Source organism: Ornithorhynchus anatinus, chromosome 3 (assembly GCF_004115215.2).
Source record: "Ornithorhynchus anatinus isolate Pmale09 chromosome 3, mOrnAna1.pri.v4, whole genome shotgun sequence".
Taxonomy (NCBI): domain Eukaryota; kingdom Metazoa; phylum Chordata; class Mammalia; order Monotremata; family Ornithorhynchidae; genus Ornithorhynchus; species Ornithorhynchus anatinus.
Genome location: NC_041730.1, coordinates 12673410 through 12687879, shown reverse-complemented (window position 1 = coordinate 12687879; position 14470 = coordinate 12673410). Strand labels below are relative to the sequence as shown.

At 58.2% G+C, this 14470-nt stretch overlaps 1 protein-coding gene across 1 annotated transcript in view; it reads left to right on the top strand.

The window, feature by feature from the left end:
• The window catches only part of DENND2B (DENN domain containing 2B), a 135326-nt gene extending 121813 nt beyond the window's left edge, over positions 1-13513 (top strand). The window contains 6 exon segments of the mRNA XM_039911378.1: positions 3865-4042; positions 4500-4541; positions 5859-5970; positions 7879-8118; positions 9494-9580; positions 12893-13513. Of these exon segments, the coding sequence (XP_039767312.1) occupies positions 3865-4042; positions 4500-4541; positions 5859-5970; positions 7879-8118; positions 9494-9580; positions 12893-12927 (694 nt within the window). The 3' untranslated portion in view covers positions 12928-13513.
• The last annotated feature ends 957 nt before the right edge of the window (positions 13514-14470 follow it).

Genomic DNA, 14470 nt, shown 5'->3' with positions numbered 1-14470 from the left:
CCGTCTCACCGTAGGAGAGATCCGCTTCTCGGCCTGGATAGAAAGGCTTGAGCCCCACACTCGGTCACTCATTCGTTCATTCGTTCAACAGTATTTATTGAGCGCTTACCGTGTGCAGAGCACTGTACTAAGTGCTTGGGCAAGGACAACAATAAACAGTGACATTCCCTGCCCACAGTGAGCATACAGTCTAGCGATGGGTCTACGGTGGGTACCGGTGCAGCGCGGAGCCTCCAGAGGCCCGATTAGGGCATTATACGGGTCCAGTGCCCTCCTCCTCCTCCTCCTCCGATCCCCCCGTGGGAACGCTGGGAACAACAGAGTTTTCCACCCTCCTGCCGCCGCACCAGCCCGCAGTCAGCCGGGTTGCGGGGAGAGCGAGTAAGCGGTGTGACCGGCCGGAGGGCGCGGCCGACTGCTGGCATTGGTGACCGGGGGCATCGGTCCTGTGCTGCCTGTGCCGCAGGGGAACCGCGTGCGCCTGGCCTCCGCAGACACCTTACCTTGCCCTCCGGAGCCCTCCCTCCGGGCCAGGAGCCGCCAGGGCGGACTGGGGAGGGAGCAGGACCCTGGGCCGTCGAGGAAAAGCCCAGCCCGGACAGGGGGCGGGGGGCAAAGCACCCGTGGGGTCTCCGGGCTGCAAAGGGAGGGAGATGGGTGGGCTCCGCGGGCCGGCCCTGCCCGGCCCCGTCCAGCCCTTCCCGGCCCAGTCCCGTCTGCCCGGGTTCCAGGTGGGGCCCGCCTTCGGCCCGGGACATACGGCGGGCTGGTCGGGCGGGCCCGGGCCGAGGGGGAAATGCTGCCAGCGGGTGGTGGACGGGGCAGTGGGTGTGGGGGCGGGGGGACGCTGGGGGGCGCAGGGGGGAGCGGGGGGCGAAGGAAGACGGAGAGGAGGGCCGGTGGAGCCAGCATTTGATCAGGCTGGGAGCCCCCACCCCTCCCCCGGCCCCGCACCGGCCTGGGATGGAAGACGACCCCGGTCCAACCTTAGCGGGGGTGGGGTCGGGGGTCAGGGGTGGCCGGTCGGCCCAGGGAGTCATTCATTCATTCGTTCGTTCATTCGGCCGCATTTATTGAGGACTTAATGTGTGTAGAACACTGTACTAAGCGCTTGCAAAGTACAATTCAGCAGCAAATAGAGGCAATCCCTGCCCAACAACAGGCTCGCTGTCTAGACGCGGGGAGACAGACATCAAAACAAGAAAGCAGGCATCAGTGGCAACAATATATAACGATGGGATCTGTTAAGCGCGTACTATGTACCAAGCACTACTCTAAGCACCGAGGTGGATACGAGGTGATCGGGTTGTCCCACGTGGAGCTCACAGCCTTAATCCCCGTTTTACAGATGAGGTACCGAGGCCCAGAGAAGTGAAGTGACTTGCCCAAAGTCACACAGCTGATAAGTGGCGGAGCCGGGATTAGAACCCACGCCCTCTGACTCCCAAGCCCGGGCTCTTTCCACCGAGCCACGCCGAGACCAGAGGCAGGCAGCCGGGGGAAAGACGGAAGCACCGCCCAGGCCCAGGACCTGCCCCCTGCCCGTCCACTGCCCTGGCTCCCTGCCCTGGCTCCCTGCCCAGCCCCTGCCGGCCCCCTACTTGCCCCCTGCCCACCCTCTGCTTGCCCCTGCCTATCTTGGGTCAGGCCTGGGCCTGGCCCGGGTGCGGCCCGGGTCCAGGCCCACGTCCCGCCATCCGGGTCTGCGTAGAGGTCTGCGAGAAGCAGCAGGGCTCAGTGGAGAGACCCTGGGCTTTGGAGTCAGAGGTCCTGGGTTCGACTCCAGGCTCTGCCACTCGTCAGCTGGGTGACTGTGGGCGAGTCACTTCACTTCTCTGGGCCTCAGTTACCTCATCTGTAAAACGGGGATTAACTGTGAGCCTCACGTGGGACGACCTGATGACCCCGTATCTCCCCCAGCGCTTAGAACAGTGCTCTGCACATAGTAAGCGCTTAACAAATACCAATTATTATTATTATTATTATTGTTATAGAGATCCGGCGCCTCCTCCTGGCAGTGGAGACACCACCCTCGGGCTCGCCTCCCCTCAATCGATCGATCATATCGATCGAGCCCTTACCGTGTGCAGAGCACTGTGCTAAGCGCTGGGGAGAGTGTCGTACGGCAAATTCGATAGACACTCTCCCTGCCCACCAAGAGCTTACAGTCTAGAAGGGGAGACAGACATGATTGTAAATAAATAAATCGATAAATTGCAGATAGGGAACTAAAAGTGGGAATGTCTCTGCTTAGTCTTTTGTATTGTGCTCTCCCAAACGCTTAGTACAGTGCTCTGCGAGTAGAAAGCGCTCAGTAAAAGTCATTGACTGAGATGCAGCGTGGTGGAGTGGATTGAGCTCGGGCTGATAACGTTGGTATTTGTTAAAGCGCTTACTATGTGCAGAGCACCGTTCTAAGCGCTGGGGTAGATACAAGGTAACCAGGTTGTCCCACGTGAGGCTCACGGTCTTCATCCCCATTTTACAGATGAGGCAGCTGAGGCCCAGAGAAGTGAAGTGACTTGCCCACAGTCCCACAGCTGACAAGTGACAGAGCCGGGATTCGAACCCATGACCTCTGACTCCCGAGCCCGGCCTCTTTCCACTGAGCCACGCTGCTTCTCTTGTGCTCTCCCAAGCGCTTAGTACAGTGCTCCGTGAGTAGAAAGCGCTCAGTAAAAGCCATTGATTGACTGAGAAGCAGCATGGTGGAGTGGATAGAGCTCGGGCCTGGGAGTCGGAAGGTTATGGGTTCTGAGCCCGGCTCCTCCACCTGCCTGCTGTGTGGCCTTGGGCAAGTCACTTCACTTCTCTGGGCCTCAGTTACCTCATCTGTAAAGTGGGGATTGAGACTGTGAGCCCCATGTGGGACAGGGACCGCGTCCAACCCGATCAGCTTGTATCCATCCCAGCGCTTAGTACAGTGCTTGGCACACGATAAGTGCTTAACAAATACCACCATCATCATCATTAATAATGTTGGTATTTGTTAAGCGCTTACTACGCGCAGAGCACTGTTCTAAGCGCTGGGATAGATACAGGGTCACCGGGTTGTCCCCCGTGAGGCTCGCAGTCTTCATCCCCATTTTACAGATGAGGTAACCGAGGCACAGAGAAGTGAAGCGACTTGCCCACCGTCACACAGCTGACAGGCGGCAGAGCCGGGATTCAAACCCAGGACCTCTGACTCCCGAGCCCGTGCTCTTTCCACTGAGCCACGCTGCTTCCCAATCATTGATTGATTTGCTCTGAGTCTGAGGAAGAGAGAAAGGGAGAAAATCCAGGAGCGAGCGAGCTCCAGCTGAGTTCACCAGGAGCCCGGGCCAACTGGTGCCCAGCGCCCAGCCCAAATTGGGCCTTTCGCCGGCGCTGAGCCGAAAGTAGGGTGACCGGAGTTGATGGGAGAGACTGCCCTGAGCTCAGCCGGAATCAGTCCCTTCCCCAGCGGGATTAGAACCCAAGTCCTTCTGACTCCCAGGCCCTGCTCTTTCCACTAGGCCACGCTGCTTCTCTACAGGCCCTCCGAGGCCTTGGGCCACCCCTCTTTTGCAAGGAGACGTGACCGCCGGGCCATAGAGAGGTTGCTGTGTGCCCCTGGGCCTCGGTGACCTCATCCGTAAAATGGGGACTGAGACTGTGAGCCCCTTTGGGAGAGGGATTGTGTCCAACCTGATTGGCCCGTACCTACCCCAGCGCTTAGTACGGGGCTCGGCACATAGGAAGCGCTTAAAATACCATCGCAGTTAAGCGACTGGCCTCTGTTGGTTGGCCGGAGTTTGGAGAGCCCTCTCCCGCGGGCCTTGTCCGTTCCTGGCCGGATGGATCGTGCCCGGGTTTAAGGGCCGCCGCCTTCTGCCTCCCCAGCACCCTGTCCAGCTGCTCGCACGCTGTGGTGGCCCTGCTGTACCCCTTCTCCTGGCAGCACACCTTCATCCCCGTCCTCCCGGCCTCCATGATCGACATCGTCTGCTGCCCCACCCCGTTCCTGGTCGGCCTGCTGTCCGGCTCCCTGCCCAAGCTGAAGGAGCTGCCCGTGGAAGAGGTGGGCTCCGTCTGTGTGTGTGTCTGTCCGCGTGTCTGTCCGATGTGTGAGAGAGAGAGACGGACAGAGAAAGACAAAAATGGATGAAGAGAAGCAAAGCTTGGTTCCCCCCACCCGCCCCATGGTCTGGTCTCGAGGTTCTGCCCGAGTTCAACTTCCCTCCTCCCCCCTTCCCGCCCCACCCTGCCCCGCGGGGAATCTCCCCCATCTCGCTGTGCCCGGGGGTTCCAGACTGCTCATTCATTCATTCAATAGTATTTATTGAGCGCTTACTATGTGCAGAGCACTGTACTGAGCGCTCGGAGCGAACGAGTCGGCAACAGATAGAGACGGTCCCTGCCGTTTGACGGGCTTACGGTCTGATCGGGGGAGACGGACAGACGAGAACAGATAAGTGAGTTGGGTGGGTTCCCCCCCGGAGACGTTGGCTAATTCCCGATGTGCTCCCATTTCTCAGGCTCTCATGGTAAACCTGGGATCTGACCGGTTCATCCGACAGGTAAGAGGGGCCCTGGGAGGGAGAATAGTAATAATAATGATAACAATAATTAATGAGGTTAATTATTTAAGCCCTTACTGTGACCTAAGCGCTAGTGGAAAGAGCCAGGCTTGGGAGTCACAGTCCGTGGGTTCTGATCCCGGCTCTGCCACTTATCGCTTTATCACTTATCAAGTCATTTCGCTTCTCTGCGCCCCAGTTCCCTCATCTGTAAAATGGGGATTAAGACTGTGAGCCCCACGTGGGACAACCTGGCTACGTTGTATCTACTCCAGTGCTTAGAACAGCGCTTGGCACACGGTAAGCGCTTAACAAATACCGTCGTCACCGTCAGTACAGTACAACAATAAACAGACACATTCCCTTCCCACATTGAGCTTACTGTGTGTCACGCACTGTTCTAAATGCTGAAGTGGATCCAAGCAAATCAGGTTGGTCACAGTCCCTGTCCCACGTGGGACTCACAGTCTCAATCCCCAATTTCCAGATGAGGTAACTGAGGCCCAGAGAAGTAAAGCGACTTGCCCAAGGTCACACAGCAGCAGACAAGTGGCAGAGCTGGGATTAGAACCCAGGTCTTTCTGACTCCCAGGCCCGGGCTCTATCCACTAGGCCAGGACGCGGGCGCCCTGTTTGCCGGGAGGCCCGGGCGGGCCCTGAACCCATACTTGGGCCGTGGTGGAATTAGAGATGAGAGGAGGGAAGGAAGGAGGAGAGGAAGGAGCAGGAAAAAGCCTGGGTTTGGGTTTGATTTTTCTGTCCCATCTGGAGGGGAAGCAGCCACTCGGAAGAGTGGTGGGGATGGGGAGCCTATGGGATGGAGCCAGGCTTTTCAGGATAGCTCACCAGTCCGGCCATGAACCGATCATTCGACCAATCAGTAGCATTTATCAGTCACCTGCTATAATAATAATAACGATGGTATTTGCTTAAGCGCTTACTGTGTGCCAAGCACCGTTCTAAGCGCTGGGATAGATACGAGGTAATCAGGTTGTCCCACGTGGGGCTCACCGCCTTAATCCCCATTTTACAAATGAGGTGACTGAGACACAGAGAAGTTCAGAAGTGGCTTGCCCGAAGTCACACGGCTGATAAGTGGCGGAGCCGGGATTAGAACCCACAACCTCTGACTCCTAAATCCGTGCTCTTTCAACTAAGATACGCAGAGCACTGTACTGAGCTCCTGCGGGCGGACAGTGCGGCAGAATTAGCGGCCACGTCCCCCACCCGCGTCGGGTATACAGTGTAGAGAAAGCTTGAAGCCGGAGGCCCCGGCTGCCCGGTGACCCTGTCCCCTCCCCTGCCCCGCCCCTGCAGATGGACGACGAAGACACGCTCTTGCCCCGGAAGTTACAGTCGGCTCTGGAGCAGGCTCTGGAGAGGAAAAACGAGCTGATCCACCAGGACTCGGACAGCGATTCCGACGAGGGTGAGGCGGCCTGAGCCGGGAGGGACCGGTCCACCTGGGAGATGTTGGAGCAGCCGGGGACGGGCGGCTCTGGGGGCCTCGCGGCCCGGACCCGCTTCCTCCCGGGCCCACCCCGGCCCGGCCGAGGGAGCGTCCGAGGAGGGTCGAGACCGTGAGCCCGTCACTGGGCAGGGATTGTCTCTCTCTGTTGCCCGATTGTACATTCCAAGCGCTCAGTACAATGCTCCGCACGCAGTACGTGCTCAATAAATACTACTGATTGAATGAATGAATGAGATCCCGGGGCCTGGACGGGAGAGATCCTGCTGATGATAACGATGGTGCTCTCTAAGCGCTTACTAGGTCCCCGGCATTGTACTAAGCGCTGGGGTAGATATATTGACGCCAGACTAGTTGTTTTGTTTTGCCGTCTCCCCCGTTTAGACTTGGAGCCCGTTGTTGGGCGGGGATTGTCTCTATCTGTTGCCGAATTGTATATTCCAAGCACTTAGTAGTAATAATAATAATAATGGTATTTGTTCAGCGCTTACTGTGTGCAGAGCACTGTTCTAAGCGCCGGGGTAGATACGGGGTCATCAGATTGTCCCACGTGGGGCTCACATTTTTAATCCCCCGTTTTTACAGAAGTATAAGAGAAGTTAAGTGACTTGTCCGAGGTCACACGGCAGACAAGTGGCGGAGTCGAGATTAGAACCCTCGACCTCTGACTCCCAAGCCCGCGCTCTTTCCAGTAAGCCACGGTGCTACAGCGCTGTGCACATAGTAAGCGCTCAATAAATAGGATTGATTGAACGAATAAATAAAGAATCATCAGGTTGGACCCAGTCCCCACTCCCTTCGCCAGTCTAAGGTGGAGGGAGGGATGGAATCCCCGTTTTACAGAGGAGGAAACTGAGGCCCAGAGAAGTCAGGTGACCTGTCTAAGGTCACTCCGGTGGTGAGCGGCAGAGCCGGGATCAGAACCCGGGGCTTCTGACTCCCAGGCCTGTACCCTTTCCACTGGGCCAGGCTATTTCTCCAAGTATTGCACGGTACTGTAGAGTGCTGTAGAGAAATCCGATTTACAGTCCCCATGGAGGGAAGGGAGGAGGAGGGAGAGCCCAGGAGGCCATAGTGGACCGTGCTGAGCTGTATCCGTCGGTCAATCAATCAATCAATCGTATTTGCTGAGCACTTACTAGGTGCAGAGCACCGTTCTGAGCGCCTGGGAGAGTACGATACAACAGAATGAGCAGGCACCTTCCCTGCCCATAACGAGTTTACAGTCTAGAAGGGGAGACAGACGTCAATACGAATAAACACCTGTAGTCATCAGGATGTGATGGGATAGAGAAAGAGGATCCTGGCCAAGACTCCTTCGAGCTAAGGGGAGGGAGTCTTTTTTTTCCTTAATGGTATTTTGTTAAGTGTTGGTATTTGTTAAGTGCTTACCACGTGCAGAGCACTGCTGGCAAGCACTGGGGGAGATACAGGGGAATCGGGTTGTCCGCGTGAGGCTCACGGTCTTCATCCCATTTGCAGATGAGGAACTGAGCCCAGAGAAGTGAAGTGACTTGCCCGCAAGTCACATCAGGCTGACCAGTGGCAGAGCGGGAGTCGAACCCGTGACCTCTGACTCCCAAGCCCGGGCTCTTTCCCCCGATCCACGCTGCTTACTAGGTGACAGGCACCGTACTAAGCACTGGGGTAGATACAAGCTGATCAGGTTGTCCCCGGAGGGTCTCGCCGTCTTAATCCCCATCTGACAGATGAGGTAGCCGAGGCCCGGAGAAGCGAAGCCAAGGTCACCCGGCAGCGGGCCAGTAGCGGAGCGGGGATTCGAACCCAGGTCCCCCGACTCCCTGGCCCGTGCCCCTTCCGCTAGGCGGAGCCGCTTCCCCCGGGTGCTGACTTTGCCTCTCCTTCCAGAGTGTAACACGCTGAACGGGCTGGTGTCGGAGGTGTTTATCCGGTTCTTCGTGGAGACCGTCGGCCACTATTCCCTCTTCCTGACCCAGAGCGAGAAGGGCGAGCGGGCTTTCCAGCGAGAGGCCTTCCGCAAGTCCGTGGCCTCCAAGAGCATCCGCCGCTTCCTGGAGGTCTTCATGGAGTCCCAGATGTTTGCCGGCTTCATCCAGGACAGAGAGCTGAGGAAATGCCGAGCCAAGGGTGCGTGGGGGTGACGCGGGGTTTGGTCGGGGGGCGACCGGCGCACGGGGTCGGGGGGGGCTCGACCACGGAGGAAGGAAGTGGTCCGGGACCCCCCGTTTGTCTCTTGGGGCCGGGGGGTCCCGGGGGCTCGGGTTCTGGAGCCGTGGGGTTTCAGCTGCCCGGGTCCCCAGCGTTCATTCGTTCAGGCGAATTTATTGAGCCGTGTGCAGAGCACTGTACTAAGCACTCGGGAGAGTACGACAGAACAGGAAATGGACATATTCCCTGCCGCGTTCCAGACTAGGGAGGGAGCTCCAGCCTTCAGGACTCTCCCTGCCTCCTATTTCCCCACCCCAGTCTAATGCTGATGATAAGCCTTATGAAGCAGCGTGGCTCAGTGGAAAGAGCCCGGGCTTGGGAGTCAGAGGTCGTGGGTTCATATGAAATAACGGGGTGGGGCACAGCCCCCGCCCCACATCGGGGCTCACGGCTCCTCTCCTCCCCCTCAGAGCCTTATCGAAGGCCCATCTCCTCCCGGAGGCCGTCCCTGACTAAGCCCTCTTTTCCCCTCTCCGACTCCCTCCTGCATCACCCGACTTGCTCCCTCTATTCATCCCCCATCTCGGCCCCTCGGCCCCGCTGTGCATCTCTGTCCTTTATTTCTGTCCGTTCCCCCCTTTAGACTGTAAGCCCACTGCGGTCAGGGAACGTGCCCGTTGTATCGTACTCCCCCCGACTTAGCCCTCTTGTCCTTTTCTTCCGCCCCCTTCTGCGTCGCCCTGACTTCCTCTATTCACCCCCCCCCCCCCCGACCCATCCCCGCAGCACTTACGTACTTAACCTGTCATTCATTTCTTTATAGTACGGTCTGGTCTCCCCCTCTGTATCTCCATATCTCATATATCTCAGATACCCTGTATCTCCCCCAGTGCTTAGAACAGCGCTCTGCACATAGTAAGGCGCTTAACAAATGCCAACGTATTATTATTAAGCTCGTTGAGCGTTATATTGTGCTCTCCCAAGTGCCCGGTACAGTGCTCTGCACACGGTAAGCGCTCAATGAATACGACTGACTGGTTGACTGACTCTCTGCTGTCTCCTGCCCCCCCCCCCCCCCGTCTCCTCCCCGCCGAAACATCCTCTCCGCCCCTGCGCCTCCCGCCCCGCCTGCCTTCCTCTCTCCCATCGGGTCGCCTCCCCCAGTCCCCCCTCTGCCCCCCGAGGCACCCAGCTCCCCGGGCCTAAACAATCTGGGGTGACGCATTTCTTCATCTTGAAAGAAATCAGACCTCCGGGCCTCCCCGCCTGCCTTTCCTCCTCCCTCCCCGACCCCGCCGCGATCCATCCCTTCCATCCGCGGAGTGACAGCCGGTCCCTTCTGCCTCCCCCCCAGGCCTGTTTGAGCAGCGAGTGGAACAGTATTTGGAAGAACTTCCAGACACGGAGCAGAGCGGCGTGAACAAGTTTCTCCGAGGCCTGGGTGAGCGAGCGGCGGCAGCCCCCGGACGGAAGAGCCTGGGGCTGGATCCCCGTCCCGGGGGACGGAGGGAGAAAATTGCCGAGTTGTAGTTTCCGAACGCTTAGTACAGTGCTCTGCACACAGTAAGCGCTCAGTAAATACGACTGAATGAATGAAAAGGAAGAAGGGAGGGAGGGAGCCGGGTGGCCCGGGAGCCCCCATCAATCAGTCGGGGATATTGACTGAGCACTTACTGAGTGCAGAGCACTATTCTAAGCACCTGGGAGCATATAATTCAGTAGAACGAACAGGAGCCCACAAGGAGAAGCAGCTCGGCCTAGTGGAAAGAGCACAGGCCTGGGCCTCAGAGGACCTGAATTCTAATTCTGCCTTCACCTCGTACCGGCTGTGTGACCTTGGCCAATTCACCTAACTTCCCCTCGCCACGGTTCCCACGTCTTGAAAACGGGGATTCAGTCCCTGTTCTCCCTCCTAGTAATAATAATGTTGGTATTCGTTAAGCGCTTACTAGGTGCAGAACACTGTTCTAAGCGCTGGGGGAGATACAGGGTCATCAGGTTGTCCCACGTGAGGCTCACGGTCTTCATCCCCATTTTACAGATGAGGGAACTGAGGCCCAGAGAAGTGAAGTGACTCGCCCACAGTCACCCAGCTGCCAAGTGGCAGAGCTGGGATTCGAACCCATGACCTCTGACTCCCAAGCCCGGCCTCTTTCCACTGAGCCACGCTGCTCCTACTGAGACCGTGAGCCCCACGTGAGACCGGATTATCTCGTATCTACCCCAGCGCTTAGTACAGCGCTTGACACGTCGTAAGCGCTGAACAAAAACCTCAGTTATTATTACCGTTATAATAATGATCTTACAGACTAGGGGAGGGTAGTCCGGGCTGTCACCTCAGCCTCCCTCCCTCTCCCCGGCCCCAGCGGAAACGAGGAGAGGGCTCCAGGGAGGGACCGGGAAGGGGAAGGTCCGGAGGAGGGGAGACTCAAGGGCTGGGACAAGGGAGGGGAGGGACACGGAGCCGAGTAACAGCCTTCGAGTGCTCGGAGGAAGAGGTCCTTTGGAACAGAGTGACCAGCCATTTCCATCTCCGCGCTGAAGGCACGGATTTAGTCTGCAGCAGAAAGGATTGAGGCTAGACGGCCAGAAGAAAATCTTGGCAGAGTTGTTCTGCCCTGAAAAGGGAGGCCCTGCGGCTTCTACTTCGGGTCTTTTGGTTGGTTGTTGTTTTTTTGAGGGGGTGGGGGCTTGGTATTTACTAAGCTCTAACTATGTACCAGGCGCTGTATTAAGCGGTGGAGTAGATACAAGCTAATCCGGTTAGACACAGTCCCTGTCCCTTATGGAGCTCAAAGTCTTAATCCCCATTTTAGATAGAGTAACTGAGGCATAGAGAAGTAGAGAGCAGCATGGCTCAGCGGAAAGAGCGCGGGCTTGGGAGTCAGAGGTCAGGGGTTCTAATCCCGGCTCCGCCACTTGCCAGCCGTGTGACTTGGGGCAGGTCACTTCACTTCTCCGTGCCTCAGTTCCCTCATCTGTAAAATGGGGATTAAAACTTTGAGCCCCACGTGGGACAACCTGATCACCTTGTATCATCCCAGCGCTTAGAGCAGTGCTTGGCACACAGTAAGTGCTTAACAAATACCACTATTATTATTATTATATATATCTAAAGTTTATTTATTTCTGTATAATAACGGTGGTATTTGTTAAGCGCTTACTATGTGCCAAGCACCGTTCTAAGCGCTGTGGGGGGGATACAAGGTGATCAGGTCGTCCCACGTGGGGCTCACAGTTTGAATCCCCATTTTACAGATGAGGTAACTGAGGCACGGAGAAGTGAAGTGACCTGCCCGAAGTCACACGGCTGACAGGCGGAGGATCCGGGATTCGAACCCACGACCTCCGACTCCCAAGCCCGGGCTCTTTCCGCTGAGCCACGCTGCGTTGATTTCTGTATATTAATGTCTGTCTCCCCCAACTAGACCATGAGCTTGTTGTGGGCAGAGAATGTGTCTGTTTATCGTTACGTCGTAATAATGATAAAAGTGATGGTATTTGTTAAGCGCTTACTGTGTGCCAAGCGCTGCTCTAAGCGCTGGGACAGATACAAGGTGATCAGGTTGTCCCACGTGGGGCTCACGGTCTTAGTCCCCGTTTTACGGATAAGGCAACTGGGGCACAGAGAAGTTAAGTGACTTGCCCAAAGTCACACGGCTGACACGTGGCAGAGCCGGGATTCCAACCCACGACCTCTGACTCCCAAACCCGTGCTCTTTCCACCGAGCCACGCCGTTTCTCCTAGCCACACTGTGCTTCGCACACAGTAAACGCCCAGTAAATCCGATGGAACGAATGAATGAAAGTGAAGTGACTTGGCCGAGGTCACCCGGCAGAAAAGTCGGGGAGCCGGGATTAGAACCCAGGTCCTACCGACCGTCGGGCCCGGGCTCTATCCGCTAGGCCACGCTGCTCCTCTGGGCTCTCTGGGAACAGGACGGACGGACGGACAGACGGGAGGTCCTCTTCCCCGGCCTGATCTGGAGGCAACGTGAGCCTCCTCGGGGAGGAGCTTTCTGCTTGAGGTCACCCCGACGCCCGCAGAAAGCTCCGAATTGGGGCTGCCTGAGAGGTCGGCGGGAAGCTCTGCGGGGTGTAGGGGGGGACGGCGGGGCCAGTCCATTGCCAGACGGTGCCCTCAGGGAGCCCCTCGGAGGCCAGCGATTTTCAGGGATTTTCAGGGGATTTTCTAGGATTTTTCAGGTAATAATAATAAATGTTGGTATTGGTTAAGCGCTCACTATGTGCCAGCACTGTTCTAAGCGCTGGGGAGGATGCGAGGTGATCAGGTTGTCCCTCGTGGCGCCTCGCAGTCTTCATCCCCATTTTCCAGATGAGGGGGCTGAGGGCCAGAGAAGTCAAGTGACTCGCCCAAAGTCACACAGCTGACAAGTGGCGGAGCCGGCATTCGAACCCGGGATCTCTGACTCCCCAGCCCGTGCTCTTTCTACTGAGCCACGCGGCTTCTCAGGTCCCCTGAGGGAGAGTCCCGTGTCTTCCCGAGCAGGGCAAATAATACTAATAATGCTATTTGTTAAGCGCTTACTACGCGCTAAGCACCCTTCTGAGCGCTGGGGTAGATCCAAGGTGATCAGGTGGGGCTCAACGTCTTACTCCCCATTTTCCAGGTGAGGGAACTGAGGCCCGGAGAAGTGAAGTGGCCTGCCCACGGTCACCTTACCCCAGGGTCACTCCCACCCCTAACATATTCCTCTCTCTCTCTCTCTCTCTCTCTCTCATTCGGCTGCAGGGAACAAAATGAAGTTTCTTCACAAGAAGAATTAATCCCTTCCCTCCCCGGCCCCAGCAGGGCCACCGCCGGGAGACTATTTATGAGACGTTCGGGGCCTCCGGACCCCCGCTGGCTCCCCGGAACGTTCCGGGGCCGGGGGCGGGGGGCGGACGGGGGGCCCCGCCGACGCGCCCCCGCCTTTCCAGCCCCCCGGCCGTCACCCCCGCCCCAGAAGCCGCCACTGACCCCGCCGACCACAGCCAAAGAGCCCCTGCCTCCGATCCCCTCGGCTCGGTGTTTGTACATAATCTGCTGTAAACTCTCTTCGCCGGTTCGGTCACCAGCAAGGAGGACCGCGGGGGCGCCGGGTGTATATTCCCCCGAGGACTGGGCACCGTCTGGCCGGAGAAGGGACCGACCGAGCCGCCCTCGGGGCCGGGGGCCGGCCCGGCCCGCCCGGGGCCTCGTGGGGCCGGTGGGCCGAGGGGACGGCCCAGGTGGCCTCCGCGCCGAGTTTCTCTTTTTCTCCGGTTTCCTTCCCGGAAGGTGAGGGCCGCCGAGGCGAGGTCCGGGCCCCCGGCCGGCCCGGGCGGGACGGGACAGTTGGCGTCGGGCGGCCGGCGGCGGCGCCCCGACGCCCCCGCGGCCGTGTCCCGGCCCCCCGCCCCTCAGCCCTGCGCCACGCCGGGCCGGCCCAGCGCGAGCCTCGTCGCTCCCCGGCTCCGGGGCGAGGATTCGGTACAGCGCGCGTCATTACTTGTGTCCGGTCGTGTACGGTTCCTAATAAACGGTGTACGGACGTCCGGGCCTGGGGCTCTTGCCGGTTTCCGCCGGGGTCCCGGTGGGGCCGGGGAGCCGGGCCGCCCGCCCCGGGACCCCCGGTTCCCCCGGCCGGGCCGCCCGACCCTTGCTCGGGCCCTCCGACGACGACGCTGGTGGTTGAGCCCCCGCTGCGGGTCGAGCGCTGTCCTGAGCCCTGGGGTAGATCCAGGCTAACCAGTCGGACGATAGTAATTCGTTCGATCGTATTTATTGAGCGCTTACCGTGTACAGAGCACTGTACTGAGCACTTGGGAAGTACAGTTGGGCAACAAATGGAGACGATCCCTGTCCACCGTAATAACGATAGTGGCATTTGTTAAGCGCTTACCATGTGCCCAAGCACTGTTCTAAGCGCTAGGGTAGATGCGAGGTTATCAGGTTGCCCCGCGTGGGGCTCACCGTCTTAATCCCCATTTTACAGACGTGGTAACTGAGGCACGAAGAGGAGTTCGAGTGACTTGCCCTAGGTCGCACAGACAAGCGGCAGGGCCGGGATTGGAACCCAGGTCCTCTGACTCCCAGACTCTCTCCACTGCTTGCTGTGTGCAAAACGCTGGATTAAGCGCTCGGGAGAGTACAGCGTAACAGAGTCGGGAGACAGGTTCCCTGCCCACAAGGAGTTTACAGTCCGGAGGGGGATGCGGACATTATGTACCTGGCTTTGTCTGTTGCCTGCCTTTATCTGGAATTTATTTTCATGTCCATCTCCCCCTCAGTAAACGCCCTGAGGGTAGGGATGGTGTCTCCTAACTCAGTCCCACTCTCTCCCGCGCT